Raw genomic sequence first — 15,822 nt, 5'->3', positions numbered from 1 at the left:
ATTTAATTTTTTTTATTGAAAGGGATTTGGTGTATTTTTATTACACATTCCTGGCTTGGTGTGTTTTTGTTGATTTTCACTAGTATGTGCCATACACTTCATGTTTGGCAGTACAAATTGTACTAAAATACCACTGTCTTTCATACATTGAGTTCGGACAAGATCTGAGATAAATAATTGATTCATCAGTTTAGTGTTATATTTTACATCACTTTCTACTAGCTTTCAGAAATGGTAAGTGCCCTTCTGTTTCAGTTTATGGATTCATGTGTAATATATCATCTGTTCACACACACATACACACACACACACACACACACACACACACACACACACACTAGACACAGCTCCTTAGTATAAAAACAGACATATGATCACACAATTTGTGTTAGTTCACACAATTTGTGTTAGTTCATCTGCAGGCATTCTCAGTACCCCTACAAACAGGCCTTTGCTTCTGTTCCTTTAGTCATAGTCAGACGTGCCTTTCTTGTTCTGATCTAGACAGTACAGAAATCCATTTTTATTATCATTTGCATGGCTGCTTTAAGGTCTCTTTCATGGGTTAGGTCAGCATAGAAATTCAATAACACTTAACAATGATTATTCACAATGTAGCCATGTTGATCACATTCAGAGCAGATGCTCCCTGTCATACAATCTTGCAATTAATATCTGTCTCCTTTTGCTAATCATACATGCTTATGTAGGTTACATCATGACTTGGCAAATCATATTGAATCTACTTAAATATGCCTCCTCTTTATACCCACTGTGCTTCTGAGTTTAATTCTCATATCTGTTCTCCCTACTTCATTACATTCCTTCTTAGTTTCTTTCTTTATGACTGAATACCAACATTTCTTTTATCATTCTAATGTATGAAAATAGCTTTCTAATTACCTTCAGCTACTTTTTACTTGACAAACATGCTACAGATATCACCTGTGCTTATTTACCGTGGCCACTGACTAAATATGACCAGCAGGATATCCAAGTACAGAAGTTACATACCTTCATACTTTTGGACAGAACAGAGTTAAGTAACCAAAATACATTTTTATAATATATGACTTACGTAAACAGAAGAAATCGAACTACCAGCCTTATTAGCAAACTTCATTAGTGACAGGTAAACTGGATCAGCACATAAACTCGGTACATATCTAGTGTCGGTAGAGGAAAGACTGGTTTCTATGTAAAGATGATTTTAGAGGTATTTGAAAAGAATTCTGCATGAGTATCAACCATATTTGTTATGTTAGTGTTATAAGCAGGCTACAACAGTGATGATGATAGCATGATAAAGTATTTTTGATATTTGTTATAGGTTAAGATATTAATGAGGAAGCCAGAAACAGCCATGGTGCAAATGGGAGATGAGTTTGCTGTGGAAAGGACCCTTACTCATCTCAATAATGCTGTCATCTTTGACAAGAAGATTTCCATTTGGTAAGCAATATCTTCATAAGTCATTATCATACATTATTCATTTATTGACATTTCTTTACAGGGAAAGTCCAACTGGACAACAACCTGTTTTTAGCAAAGGGCTAGGGAGAAAAACTACACAGAATACAAATTACAATAGTAGGTCAATATTACTCACAGTACAATAATCAATGGTAAGAGAAGGATATAAACCAACACATATCAAGAAAATGTACAAAATAAATGCATTTGAGATAAATAAGCATGAAAGAAAAGAAAAGAAATCATGCTAGATAAATGCAAAATGGGTATGAAAATAAAATAAAAAAATGTAGTATAGGTGGCAAAGGTTTCCCTCTGCAGAGTCACACAAAGGAGAAACTAGTGAGTTTAGCATGTTAAACAGTAGTATGGTGAACTATTAGAGTTATAGGGCAATTCAAGGCAATAACATAGAGTCAAATTTGTTTAAAACTAAACTACGCTAATACATCATGTCCCATGAATTAATTTTGATTGCATAAGACATTTGAGATGACTGTATTATATTTAGGTACAGACAGTTTTAACCATATACTGTGCAACTATTTCTAGTACTGATGCAACATTTTTCCAGGCAGGTTTTCTGAATATATTAGTGTATAATTGCAAATGATGCACAATGTTATTTATAGGGCTTGAGACAGAGAAGATTTTGAGTTTACACATTTCTGAGGTGGTCTATTTAAAAAGTGCTTGTGCTCTAGTCTTGTATGAACTTGTTTATGGGTGATCTTTGTTCAGAGACTCAACATGTTTTTTTTTAATAACCCATCATTTTTGGAGAGTGTTTAAAAATGATCAGTGATGGGTGGGCTGTGTTTTATTCAATCACACATTCATTTATCTATTTACCTTTTGTTGACTGGTTAATCTCACTAGGTGTGGCCAATTCTTTACTGGAGCTCTGAGATGGCAGTCATGATGGCGAGGTGTAACTGCTTGGAGCACCAACGTAATTCCCCTACACTTCTCTAGAGAGTGCTAATGGAGTGTCAACAAAGATTAAGGAAGGCAGAAACAGAGGTTATATGTTTGCATAGGAGAAGACTGCAGTCAAATAACCAGACAGAAATACAAGGGGTGTTAGAGTCTACTTCAGTTCTTTTGATAACCCAAGAACAACAGTCCTACAGTACATATGGAGTAAACTCACATCGTGTGTGAAAGATGAAGTGGATACTGAGTCTGTTTTACAACCATTGACCGGAATGCTTTGGAGGGTAAAGGAGTATCATACATGTGTGATAGCAGTGATGTGGCACTCATGCTCTGAAGTAGGAGTCCACTAACAGAGAAATGAAAAACACAGAACTGTTATGATTGAATGGTCTTGTAATACAGTTGCTACTGTTCCACTTAAAGCATAATATGAAGGAAAGCAGAGAAGCCATGTGCTAATGTTAACAGCAATTCATGAGAAACTGCAGAGTGATGGTGTGAGTTAAAGCTATAGAAACTGTACCAACAGACAAGGATGCTGGAAGCAGATGTTTGCTTCTTTTAGGAGAATGCTTTAAAAACTTACATCTCTGGGAAATCACCCTTTTCTGAATATTTTTCTGAGAAAAAAGAGGAAATTAATAAATTAATTACACATTTTGCAACTTCTAGAGTGTGCCATTGTCATATCACTCATAACTTGACAGCTATGAGGCAAAAAATAATTTCACTCACTTAAGCAGTGGCATTGTTTCTCCTAAAGAAATTAAGAAAGAAAATGTCTTTGTGACTCTGTTATAAATTTAACTAAAAGAAAATAAAGTTTTGAATTAGGAACTACAAACGTACGACTGGTATACTTGCAAAATTTGTTGTATGTTCAAAAATGGTTATATTATTCACTATTGATGATTGCTTAAGACATGCTTACAGTCTGAAAGATATGAAAATATAGGTGTACATTATCATAAAAAGCAATGTGAATAAAATGGGAGACTGAACATGAAACGTGGGCAGTTTTGGAGAGACTACATTCTAAAGAAATAAAGAAGCGAGAAAAATGCATACAATGAATATGAAATAAAATAAACAAAGTAGAAACTATTAACATGCAGCTGAAAAGTTTACTATACCTAATAAGTAATAAAGTATTACCATGAGAATTATTAATTACATAATAAGCAAGAGTTCTAGATCTTTTTATCACCACAAAAGGAACATGTTGGAGGGGTTCTACCTTTGAACCTATAGGAAATACACCCCGGGGATCACTTCTGTAGCTCTGCTCGACAGGGGCACAGGAAAATAACTTTCTTGGGTGGCGTAAACCAGGAAACCTTGTTGGCTAGGCTTACTTAGGCCCTTGGGTTGATAGCCTAGTTAGTACCTACCTATGAACCTATGAAAGATGTGTATCCCAAAGCGTACTTCTACTTTGGAATCACTTTCCTGTCCACATAAAAAAAGTATTTGTTTTACACTTTTCAGACATAACCTGGACAAATGGATAGGCAACTGCACCATTCTACTTCATGGGTAGGGGCAAATAATATGCAGCAAGCTCATTAGGTTTGGGCCTTGGATCTGCTCATTTCTGGGTTATTTGTACTTACAATATAAGGGCTAAAACACCATGCAAATGTAGATAGACTTCTAAAAATCCTCACGGATCAATATCCTAGTAAGTACTTACGAACCTATATAAGTCTTTCATTTACAAGGTAAGATGGATTTGAATGGAATATATTATTTGCACCAGAGTAAAGTGTACAACAGATACAGAATAGTATAAAATGAAAATATGGTTGTATAATCAAAAATATATGCTCAAAGAGCGAGAAAATAGGTGTTACAATTACTGAGCTTGTCTTTTGAAAAACAGGGTTTTTTGAAAGGTTTAAAATATGTGGGATAGAGGTTATTAGAAAAACAAAGCTGTGTTAGGGATTTCAGAAAACTGTATAAAGGAAGAAGCATGGATCTTGTTTAGATATTTCTGAATTTTGGAAGAATGAAATGGAACAGTTAAAATAACTAGACAGTGTGGAAGAATGTTTCATTAAGTGGTTGATGAAGAAAGTACATTTTATGGTGATTGTTTGATGGCTTATATTATGATTATATTAAAACATTTGCAGACGAAAAAAGTTAAGTACTGATAGAAGGTTAAATTGAATTAATGAGACCAGGAGCCAGTCATAAGGATATTAAATTTTAGGAATATATTTGGAAAACTAATAAGCATGCTTGAAGTGGTTTGTGTTCTCACTTGGATTTCATGGTACTTATGAAAATTTTCAGGTTCGACTGAATAAAATAATGGGAATCTTGATGGGCAAAAAGATATAGAGAATAAGTTCATAGGATCATAGGCTATTGCCCTGGAGTTCATTTTAAGCCTAGCTGTTTCATTCCAATTTAATACCATGAAAATACTAGTCAATACCCAAGATTGCATTTAGTGGTGACTGCCCATGTCCAGAAAGGTTGTGGGCACTATCTCCAGTAAGAATTCATGGTGCCCCATCCACTCGTTCAAGTTCCTCTTGTACAGTGTCATAGAGGTGCTCTGTTTCACATGAATTGGTAGCCTGTTCCAAAGGTGCAGCAGTTGCTGGGAGATAAATCTGCCCCTCCAGAATAGCCTATTTAAGTCGCAGGCCATATTTACATCCCTGGAATGGGTAGCCCTAGTTCTGTTTGATTTACTGATATGCAGCAAGCTCATTAAGTTTGGGCCTTGGATTGCTCTGTAGGCCAGGCATAAGTCTCCCCTAAGAAATCTATATGACACGAAGTATAGTGACATGGACTTGTGTTGCTCTGTGTAAGGCACATGCTGGAGTCCCTTGGTGATCTTTGTCATAAACCTCTGAGGTTTCTCCAGTTGATGCAGGTGCTTTGTATGATGCATGCCGAACGTGGTGTTATACTCAATTATGGGCCAGATTAGTGCAGATTGTAACCTCTTTAGCTCTTGAGGCGATGCCTTTACTAACCAATTGTGGAAGAGAACTTTTTGGAAAATTGTTTATCCTAAGTTGTATTAGTTAGAAAGTTAATTATTGTCTTTAGTTATTCTGTTTTTATGTTCTTACACTTATCTCTGTATTCAGAGGTGTACTATACAGAAATAAGAACAACTCATGAGTTTGGCTTATCTAAGTCAGAAGATACATTTATAATTAATATTTGTGATGAGTATTGTAAAAGTTAAGAGGCACAGGATGTGTTGAAATTAGTTAATATTGCATTGGCATTAGTGTAGAAAATTTGAAATGACATTCACTAATATGTATAAAGAAAAAATGTGAAAACAGTGTTACTAAGGAAATCATTTAATGATACTTTGACAAAATATAAAACTGTAAGTAAAAAAATTGATTTTGTTTATCTGATTTTAAGTTGTTGAATGTATATTTACGATTGCATTAAACAAATGAAGGAACCCTTACTGTTTTAATAAGTATCATGTTTTTTCTTATATCCATGAGTTACTATTGTACCTTTAATTCAGACAAAAGGGATTGCTACTTAATGTATAATCTGTAAGATATCAAGTTCTCCCTCTGCTGCACTACACTGTCAGAGTATGAACCTTCAAAGTATTACCTACAAATGATGCAGTTATTCCATTGGCATGAACATATTCTCAAATTGTATCAACTTTGTCAAAAGGAAAAAGTAATCTGGCATGGTTGCTACAAGCAAGACCCTGTTCCTTACATGTACAGTATGTGTTCACTTGCACTCCATTAATCCTGTTATGCCTTGAAGTCAGCAGGTCTTTTGGCATGCTCAGTCATGACAGGTTTGTGTTTAAGCTGACATGTCTTGGAATCATTTGCTACTTGGTTTCCTGCATAAAGGAACAATTTTTGAATAGTACCTGCAAAATGCAGAAAATAGATTACTTATGGAAAGATGACTACAGAGAGGTGCACCACAGGTCTCCCTGCGGACGTTCCACCTGGCTTCCATTTACTAATATACATGACATCGTCATAAGTTATGGTAATAAAATATGCTGGTGACCTTAAGCACCTGCCCACAGCAGGTTCACAGTCTGACAAAGATAAACTCCAGTGAATACTTGATAACATTCATGCACAATAATATGGAAATGTGCATTGTTTTACTATGTCAAACGTTCAACATTCTAGCTTTGGGACAGTATATGGATGATGGACCTAGGTAGTCAAATCTCATCTCAACAAATCACATGCCTTCCAGAATCAAATGATAGTAAGAAATGGTGCTTATCAATTCAGATGTTAAACTTACTTTCATTGGAAATTCAGGTCCTATTTATATTTTGGTATTACAACTCCAAGATCACATAATGCAAGGGAAAGACAAAACCAAGTTTCTGCAATTCATTTTTGTCAGGTAAATCTGGGAGACGTCTGTAGATACTGATTCTTAAATTAATACAAGAACTGTAGCCACTTTTGTAAATAGTAGTTCAGCTATGCCTTGAAGTGTCATTTGTCTGCCTTTGCATAAAAAACAGAACACCTGAGAACTAGAAGGAAATTATAAATGCATTCATTTCCCACTGGCTTATTATTCCTCATATAGTCTTTTCAAATTCTTTCCACTGTAGCAGAATCAGTTTTATAGATGGTTTACATGTCTTCTTCCATTTAATTTACAAGATTTTAAAATTAGTATTAGAAAAGAATGATTTGTCTACAAATATTACTGACGTTGTATCCAGAGAGTCACAAGAAATGCACACAGACTGATACCGCTTCTCGCTTGTTTTCATTTATCCAAGTCTTTTTGGTTTGTAATACCACAATGGGAATCCACTCCATTCCTAAGTCAATGTACGACTAAAGTTCATGAAATTAGTATTGTTTCAATCATTGATGTTAGCCAGAAGTGCTCTTCGCAGCACCTGTAATGTGCCCGGTAATGACTCGATCTGCAATTTCATACGGAGTAGTACGATGGCAAATTCTTTATTATAAGACCCGTTGCTCCTAGTACGACTACTGGAACTGTCTGGGTACCTTTCTTCCACATTGTCCTCATTTCTGCCTGCAAATCTTGGTGTTTTATGACTTTGTCTCTGTCTATACATAAGACACTGTAGTCTCTGAGTGTACCAGTTTCAGTAATCAATGCTACTTTTGTCTTCTTTTCATGGACCATTATATCTAGTATTCTCACATGTATCTTTTGAACTGTTGGTAATAGGTGATCCTATGTGATGTAGACTTCATCATTATCTATGCTGCTTTGTGGCTCATGTTTCCAGGGTTTTTCAGCTACTTCAGTACCATAATGTTTGCACAATCCTCAGTGCAACAGTCTTGCCACATTATTATGCCTTTCATTATACAGTCCTATTGCCATTAGTATATCACAGCCAGCTACACTTCTCTTTTACAAAACCTACTTTTGTCTGTTTCTCCCACATGTTCAATGGACTGTGTAAACCAACATGTACGTAGTCCACTTTCTTGGGCTGCCCAATGTTAACCTTTTATCTTTTGGTTTAAATTCACCTCTCTTTGACCATTCCTGCATTCAGTCAGGTTGTTCCAAGAGTTTCCTATACTTACAACTATATTTATGCATTTTCCACATTTTTTGCCCTCTCATCAGATCCTTCACTTTATATTCTTTCTTTTGTTTTTTTTTTTTGGCACATTCAGTTGCTGCCTGATTTTTACTTCTGGTTTAATATCCATTCCCACTTGATGTTGATATGCTTCTGCTAAGCAGGGAAGTCATCTTAGACTTATTCTCCTCATGTTTCAAAACTTTTACTATGTTTGGGTCTTGTGAGGTCAGCAGATAGTTATGCAGTCCACAACTGCAGATCTATACATGCAATCAGTTTTGAGGAGACCCACACATCCTTCAGAGCAGAGAATATATAATCTTGGTATACACTCATTTTTATAAATCATTTGATGAGCATGAAGCATCCTTCTTGTTTTCCTGTCTAACCTATCCAACACCTTTTGGGGCCAATCAGTCACTCCTAAACCGTAAATTAGGACAGGAAGAGCAAATTGGTTTATAGCTTGGGCTTTATTCCTAGATGTCAATACTGTTTTCAGTATTAATTTTAGTCTTCTAAAATATTCCTTACTGAGTTTTATTCACATTTGTTCATGCTTTACTGTTGATCCTTCATCAGTTCCCAAATATGTATACACTCCCTCGTGCTCAAATTATTTTATATCACATTCTTGTCCCAACCTGATGTTTTCTTGGTGCTGCAGTTTTCCTGCTGTAAAGATTGCTTTTGCACATATATCAAGATCAAATGAGATTCTTATATCATCTGAAAAAGTTTTGACCACTTGCAGTTGTGGTTTCAGTTCCTCATTTGATGAAATGTACAGTTTTAAATCATCTTCAAAAGAAAGATGAGATGTTATTATTTATTTATTTATTTCCAGTTTGAATACCGGGGAAGTCCACTGGGCCCAGAGAGCCTGTTTTCAGTGGAGCCTCTGGGCGAAAAGCTCCACAAAATGGATTACAGTAAAGATAACAGTCCAATAAAAATAAAAGTACAAGTAGAAATACATATCAAATAATACAAAGCGTGAGCAATATTGCCCATAGTGGAAAAATATAGTGCAGATACATTTTAACAAATTCACACAGTTACAGTCAAAAGTCAAAATCTATTTACAATATTTACAGAGTGTCGGAGATCGTATGGGAATTAGCTATAGAAGGTTATAGCCAGCTATAAGGTGCTTAGGAACTCAGGAGCATACTCTCCCAGGGGCTTTTGTTAGAGTTCTAGGTAGGGAGAATGCAGTTACATTTCCATCTGCAGGAGAGGTAGGTGTAAAGCTGAGTTTTGAAGTTTTGTGTTTGACATTGTCGGAAGGCAAGTTATTGGCTTATAGTTTTTAGGATAGCTTGCAGGTTTACTCTTAAGTAGGAGCATTGTTTTTATTGTCATTAATCAGGCTGTTGTCTGTTCAGGGTATGCATATAAATAGTTCTTACTCATGGCTAAATCTTCATGTAAAGATGTTAATACTTTTAGGCAGGTGTTAGCTACTGCATTTGGCTTGGGGTTCTCCAGTTAGGAGCTTTTCTTAACTTTGTTTCAATCTCTCTGGCCGTTACTTCAACTCATTTCATATCCTATACTTTTAAACTTCTTATTCTTTCTTTTACTTCTTCTGTCAATTTACCATGTTTGTTATATTCCACAGGATCTTCATAGATATTTGTCCAAAAATTATATTTTTCTTCTTTTTTTTTTGGTGGTGTTTTAGTTGTTTTGGCCTTGTTTCCCAGTTCTCTATAAAACTCTTTTGAGACATCAATAAATTGCTTATTTTGTACTTTTTCTTTATATTCATTTACATATCTTATACATTTTTTGCCTGTGCTGATATTTTTAGATTATTTGCAAAACTCCATGATAGATCCTGATCTGTTCTGATGCTACATGTTGTTTTTATCATTTCTCTCTTTCTGAGTATTTTTGTTGATCTGTTCCCTCTTCTACACTCGTTAGTGACACTTCTTGTCTTATCTGCTTTATAGCTTTCTCTGTTCAATGTTTCCATGATGGCATTCAGTTTCTCCCCTTTCCTTTCCATTACTAACCTGTGTTTTTGGGGTAAGGCATTATCTGTTATTTAGTTGCAAAATACTATATCCTGTTTACTTCTGTTATATTGCATGAATCTCTACGGACAGACATAACATATGTTTTATCAAACTTCTAACTTTTTGGGTTTTCTTGACATTCTGTCGTCTATTTCTTTCATTGGTCTAAATATGTCTGTCCATTTCTATTAAATTAAGCAACTCTTCTCTTGGATCATTTTCTTCTAAACTGAGGGCACATTATTTGTTCTCCATTTCCTGTGAGCATTCTATAGAAAATTCCACAGCATCTTCATGTGCCACGTTTTCTTCAGTTTCATCCTGTGTCATCTGTTGCTGTTTCTTATAGGAACTTACTGGCCTATTACTTCACAACATTAACTGTGTCAAACAGGTTCCTGTTTCTTCCCTTGCTGTCCAACTCCAACTTAACATTTGTACTGGCTTCCTGTGGAAGGCTCCAAAGTATCTTCATGTGGCAACTGATCAGATGTTTCCTATTCTATTGGTTTCTCCTTTATTTGGGGAGCCATTGCTCTATCCTGCTGTGGTGCTATCTGACTTAGGTTTTCTGCACCAAATCCTTCACTTCAAAGGTAATCCCTAATCCTCGGTTTCTATTTCTTTAACTCCTCCAGTACTAATCATCTTTTCTACTTTTCCTTTTTATTTTCTTAGTTTTTGTGTTGTAAACTTTTCCATGTTCAGATGCCTTTGCCTGTATTTCTCTTCAAATATATTTGGTGCTGCTCGTTTTGTATTGATTAGTTTTGCATTCTCCTTTGCATTAATATTGCAAGGAAAAGAATGGCAAGACACTGCTATTATTCCTTCTTCTTTTATTAAAATCACACAAATTTCCAGAGGTAAGCGCTTTCGGGTTAACAACCCTTCTTCAGACAAAGTAAAATCACACAACTCATCATTTTAAATTCTCAACCAGCCAATCAGCTGTCAGTAGATGACCCGCCTTTTTTGTAAGGCTGGCTTAAAAGGTACCATATCATTCAGTCCAGGGCTCCTATGAGCCATTAATTCTAGAATCCATCGTGATTCTAAGGATTCAGTGAGGAGCTTTAGATCTCCACCTCTGTTGTTTAATCTCACATTAACCACTGCTTTAAAATGAAAAGTGTGTGTAGGATTTGACTCAATGTGTCTATAAAGTGCGTTGTGTACATCCTTGTTCCTGATAGATGACAAATGCTGAAGTACCCTAACCTTGAACATGTTATTGGTCTTTCCCACGTAAAACCCGGAGCACTGTGAGCACTCAGCCAAATAAACCAGATTGGCAGTCCTGCATGTGGCCCTAGCCTTGAAATTAAAAACCTGACCATTTACAGGATGTATAAAGGTGGTAACCTTATTGATGTAGGGACATGCTTTACAGGTGCCACATGGGATACTACCTATGGTTTCCTTAAATGGTCTCAATACATTAGGACATTTTTCACCACATAACAAATCCTTCAGATTTTTATTGTGCCTATATCCAAAACTAGGTCTTATTCCTACGATGTCCCTTAACCTACTATCACTCCTGAGAATGTTCCAATTTTTATTCACTATATCCCTGATATCACCTATATTGCTGCTGTAAGTAAAATACAACTTGGGATATTCTGATCTTACCAGGGAATTGGAGCGCTCATTCCCTTCCCCTTCCATACATTTCAGCCATGGTTTGAATCTATTGGCCCTTTTCGAACTACTGCTGTCAACTATCCGATTAACCAAGCGTTCTTTATAACCCCTTTCCTGAAGGCAGCGCTTCAATCCACACACCTCTTTGTCATATTGGGCATCCTCCAGGCACAGCCTGGATGTCCTCGGTTTCTATTTCTTTAACTCCTCCAGTACTAATCCTCTTTTCTACTTTTCCTTTTTATTTTCTTAGTTTTTGTGTTGTAAACTTTTCCATGTTCAGATGCCTTTGCCTGTATTTCTCTTCAAATATATTTGGTGCTGCTCATTTTGTATTGATTAGTTTTGCTTTCTCCTTTGCATTAATATTGCACAATATTAAATCTCTTTTTCCATTCCCATGTCCATATTTCTTTTTCAGATGTCTCCTGCTCCTACTGTTTCTCCGTACTTTGGGGACCCGTTGTTCCATCATGCTGTATAACCTGTTTTAGACTTTCTACACTAAATCCTTCACTTTGCAAGTATTCCATAACTTCAGGTTCTGTTTTTTTTTTTTTTACTTCTACTTGGCTAATCTTCTGTTCTGTTTCCTTTTTGTGATCTTTTTTTATTGTGAAATTTTCCATATCTGTATGGATTTGCCTGTATTTTCTTTCTCTTCAAATATCTTTGGGGCTGCCTGTTTTGTGTTGATTAATTTAGCTTTCTCCTTTTCATAAATATTGAACCATATCAGATCTTTCTTTCTTTCTTTCCCATATCCATATTTCTTTGTTATATCTTTCAAAAGTATATCCACAGTTCCTCAGTCACTTCTTTTTTCAAATGGCACAACATTTCTTGGCCTATGTAGTGTTTTTCATGGATCAGTTGTATTAATGAACACAATTTTGCATTTGAAGCTTATGGTAGGTTTTCTTGTGGACATATTGTTCTTTCCTCTAATTTCTCTCTTAATCTCTTAATATATCTTCTGTCTGGAAATTCTGGGCTTCTTGCATAATGGTAACAATACATAATTTCTTTCTTATCCTCAATAGTCCATGCTGTCTTTTGTATGGCTCTTTTTTGGGCTATCACTTTTTTTGTGACTTTTGTGGACTGCTACTTCCTTTACAACAGGTGGACCATCCTCGCCCTGGGCCTGGCCTAGCCCCATTTTAGGAATGTTTCCATGTCTTGAGGATTCTACATTTTTCCAGTCCTGGCATCAGTGCACCTACCAGGATTGGTAACTCTTTTTATCCTGGGTCTTGTGCACCCAGTTATCTTTTTAATTTTTTAACCTACTTCTGTTCATGATATACACTATAAAAATAGTCTATATATCAATGTTGTCTCGGTGAGATTTTGTGTAAAACAGGGTCCTCCTCGTGAAGGTACTCACCAAGACTTGAGGGTGAATTCAATTCCAATACTACTCTCCTTTACTTGATGATTTGTCATCTCTCCATTCAGGATTGATAATGTTTCCTGTGTGACTGAGCAGCATGTAGATGAATGTAGGACAAAGTGAAGCATCATGATTTACTGAGATAAACACAATACAAAAGGCAATTTCTGCCTTTCTACCACTGAGCAGTCATCAAGTCACAACCACAACTGTGCTTATATGCTGCAGTACATAAACATAGCTGGTTGACCGTAGCTAAGATAATTTTATGCTGGTCACAGCTGCAAGGCACCTGACAAACTATGAAAGTGACTAATGTATGCTTTTGAAACATGTATGCAGTTTATTTTTCATAGCTCCTTATTCCATACTATCCCTCTGATTTCAACTTTGTGTAAGAGCACCTATAGTGTCAGACAGTACATGGGATTATCAGCATAACACTGTTCTACCCTCCAAGCATCTACTATCCAGTTAGTTTTTCATCATCATCATCAGCCCCCCTTTTCCCATTTTTCTACATGGGGTCGGGGTATCGTGTTAACTGTCGCCAATTCTCTCAATTCAGTGTCACACTCCTACCTTCTTCATCACTCATGACTGACTGTTGCAGATCTTCACTCACACAATCCATCCACCTCTTTGCTAGATGTCCTCACTCTCACCTTCTTCCTGTCTGTCCCAAATCTTCCTCACCAGATTGTCTTCTGCTTTTCTACACGTGTGCCCAAACCACCATAATATGTTCTATTTGATCTTTTCTGCAATTGGAGCTAACTTAGCTTTTCATTGTGGTATAATTATTTTGATTACTTAATATATACTTCATGACATATGGTCAAATGTTGCTTGCTATATGTTTCATGATAATTGGCTCTAAGCTGCTTCTTGTTTGGAACTTGGCATAAATATGTATGTAATTTAGTATTCCTTGATGTATCTGACAGCACAGTCAAAGCTTTCTCTGTTTTACTTTGTATGTTTACAATTTCAAAGCATATAACTGTGTTTGTATGTGTGTGTGTGTGTGTGTGTGTGTGTGTGTGTGTGTGTGTGTGTGTGTGTGTGTGTGTGTGTGTGTGTGTGTTTGCATTTTCTAGTCAGTAATCAGGGACTTAGCAATTAAATGCATAATAAATTCTGACAAACATTGCATAAACAAAACAAAAAGATTAGCACAGTGTAGCATTACAGGAATTCAGTATATACTTCATAAGTCAAAGATAACTTTTTGCCAATGTCTATGAATAGTAATATGATATGCTAAACATTAGGGAAACGGAGAAAAGATGAAAAATTTTACCTGCCATAATTCCAGTATCTCATTTTATCATTTCATAATTTTTATATTTCATTCTGTTATGTTGCAACATTTTCAGTATATCCAAGTCAGCGTCCATTGTACCAGGACTTTATTCTAAGCTGGATGATGGAACCCCAAGTTGCAAAGATTACACAGGCTCCAAAAACAATCGGTTCACTACTCCTGAACAAGCTGCCAAAAATCGAATCCAGCATCCGTCAAGGATCTTGCATTTCTTCAATGCACCTCCAGAAGTTACAGTGGAAGCTTTTGAGAAAGTATGTTGCACATCAACTTTAAAATAATTAAGTTTGATTTTGTTGAACTTTGCATTTTTGTCGATTGTTTTCTGGACACCATGCATTATTCCAAAAGGCAACAAGCAGTATTATAATCCACACATTTTTAAAACAGGTTAACATATCATAAGTATAGTGTGTATTAACAGAGCATCATGTGACTTTAATGTTATTAAAGCATTAGTTACTGTGGAATATTTCTCCTAGTTTGTATGGTGTCTTACTGCACTGGATATGGGCTTATACATAACATCTTTTCACAGTCCCAATATAGGCTTGACAAACATCTTCCTTTTCCATTACTTTTGCACATTACTATGTTACTTATAGGGCAAGTAGCATTGCTTTTTATTGAGATTTGCAATATTCAGGCATTTTTAGCATGGTTCCAATAGACGAACAATAAAGACTGGTAATAAGGTTGCTGGAAGCACAACAGTTCACCACACCACTCTTGAAAATAAATAGTTGCTGTTTATTCCATAAAAACGAACCAAATACATGAAACACTAAGCGCTTTCACCCAGTTCCATACCGGGTTTCTTCAGAGTCATGTATTTGGTTCGTTTTTATGGAATAAACAGCAACTATTTATTTTCAAGAGTGGTGTGGTGAACTGTTGTATTTTTAGCATGGTGCTTTCGGCAAAAAAATCTATTACTGAAATTGGATTTTTGATTTTATATTTAATTTCAGTATGATATCAATACTATGTTTTATGGAGCTTTGGTGCCCCTCTTGCCTGTCCACAATATTTAGTGTTACATGGAGACTATGTTAAACTACATTTTGATTCTTTGCGTATTTCACCTTCTCAGTTTATTTGTTTTTTCCTTGCAGTTTAGCAAACATGGAGTTAACATATTAAACAAAGAGGGTGTTCGGGCGCAAAGCCCCTACATGAAGTTGTGAAAAAGGACTCCTTCTGCAAAACAACTTTTTGGAGTATTGTTTATTTTGCTGTGTCTTAGTGTTTTTGTTTTTTAAGGTTCTGTTTTCTTGTGGTTCTCTGTGTTAGTGGCTTTTTAGGTTCTATTTTGTGGATGACAATATTAGTGGCTTTCATTGTTTGTGTTCCACTTTTGGTTTCTATGTATGTCCATTTGTTCTTGTCACATGAGTGCATTGACTGACTTTCATACTTAAGTGAATAATAAATGAAA

At 35.8% G+C, this 15,822-nt stretch overlaps 1 protein-coding gene across 2 annotated transcripts in view; it reads left to right on the top strand.

Moving 5' to 3' along the window:
- Positions 1-15,822, top strand: part of LOC122805640 (heterogeneous nuclear ribonucleoprotein L-like) — a 427,980-nt gene that overhangs the window by 379,930 nt on the left and 32,228 nt on the right. For both annotated transcript variants that reach the window (XM_044075926.1, XM_044075927.1), the window contains exons 10-11: positions 1,331-1,452; positions 14,437-14,638. In XM_044075926.1, the coding sequence (XP_043931861.1) occupies positions 1,331-1,452; positions 14,437-14,638 (324 nt within the window). The remainder of the gene's footprint in view (positions 1-1,330; positions 1,453-14,436; positions 14,639-15,822) is intronic.

This window comes from Protopterus annectens, chromosome 6.part1 (assembly GCF_019279795.1).
Source record: "Protopterus annectens isolate FY-2018-M chromosome 6.part1, PAN1.0, whole genome shotgun sequence".
NCBI classification, from domain to species: Eukaryota; Metazoa; Chordata; order Ceratodontiformes; family Protopteridae; genus Protopterus; species Protopterus annectens.
The sequence above is the reverse complement of the archived record's forward strand: the minus strand, read 5'-3'. Positions and strand labels throughout refer to the sequence as shown.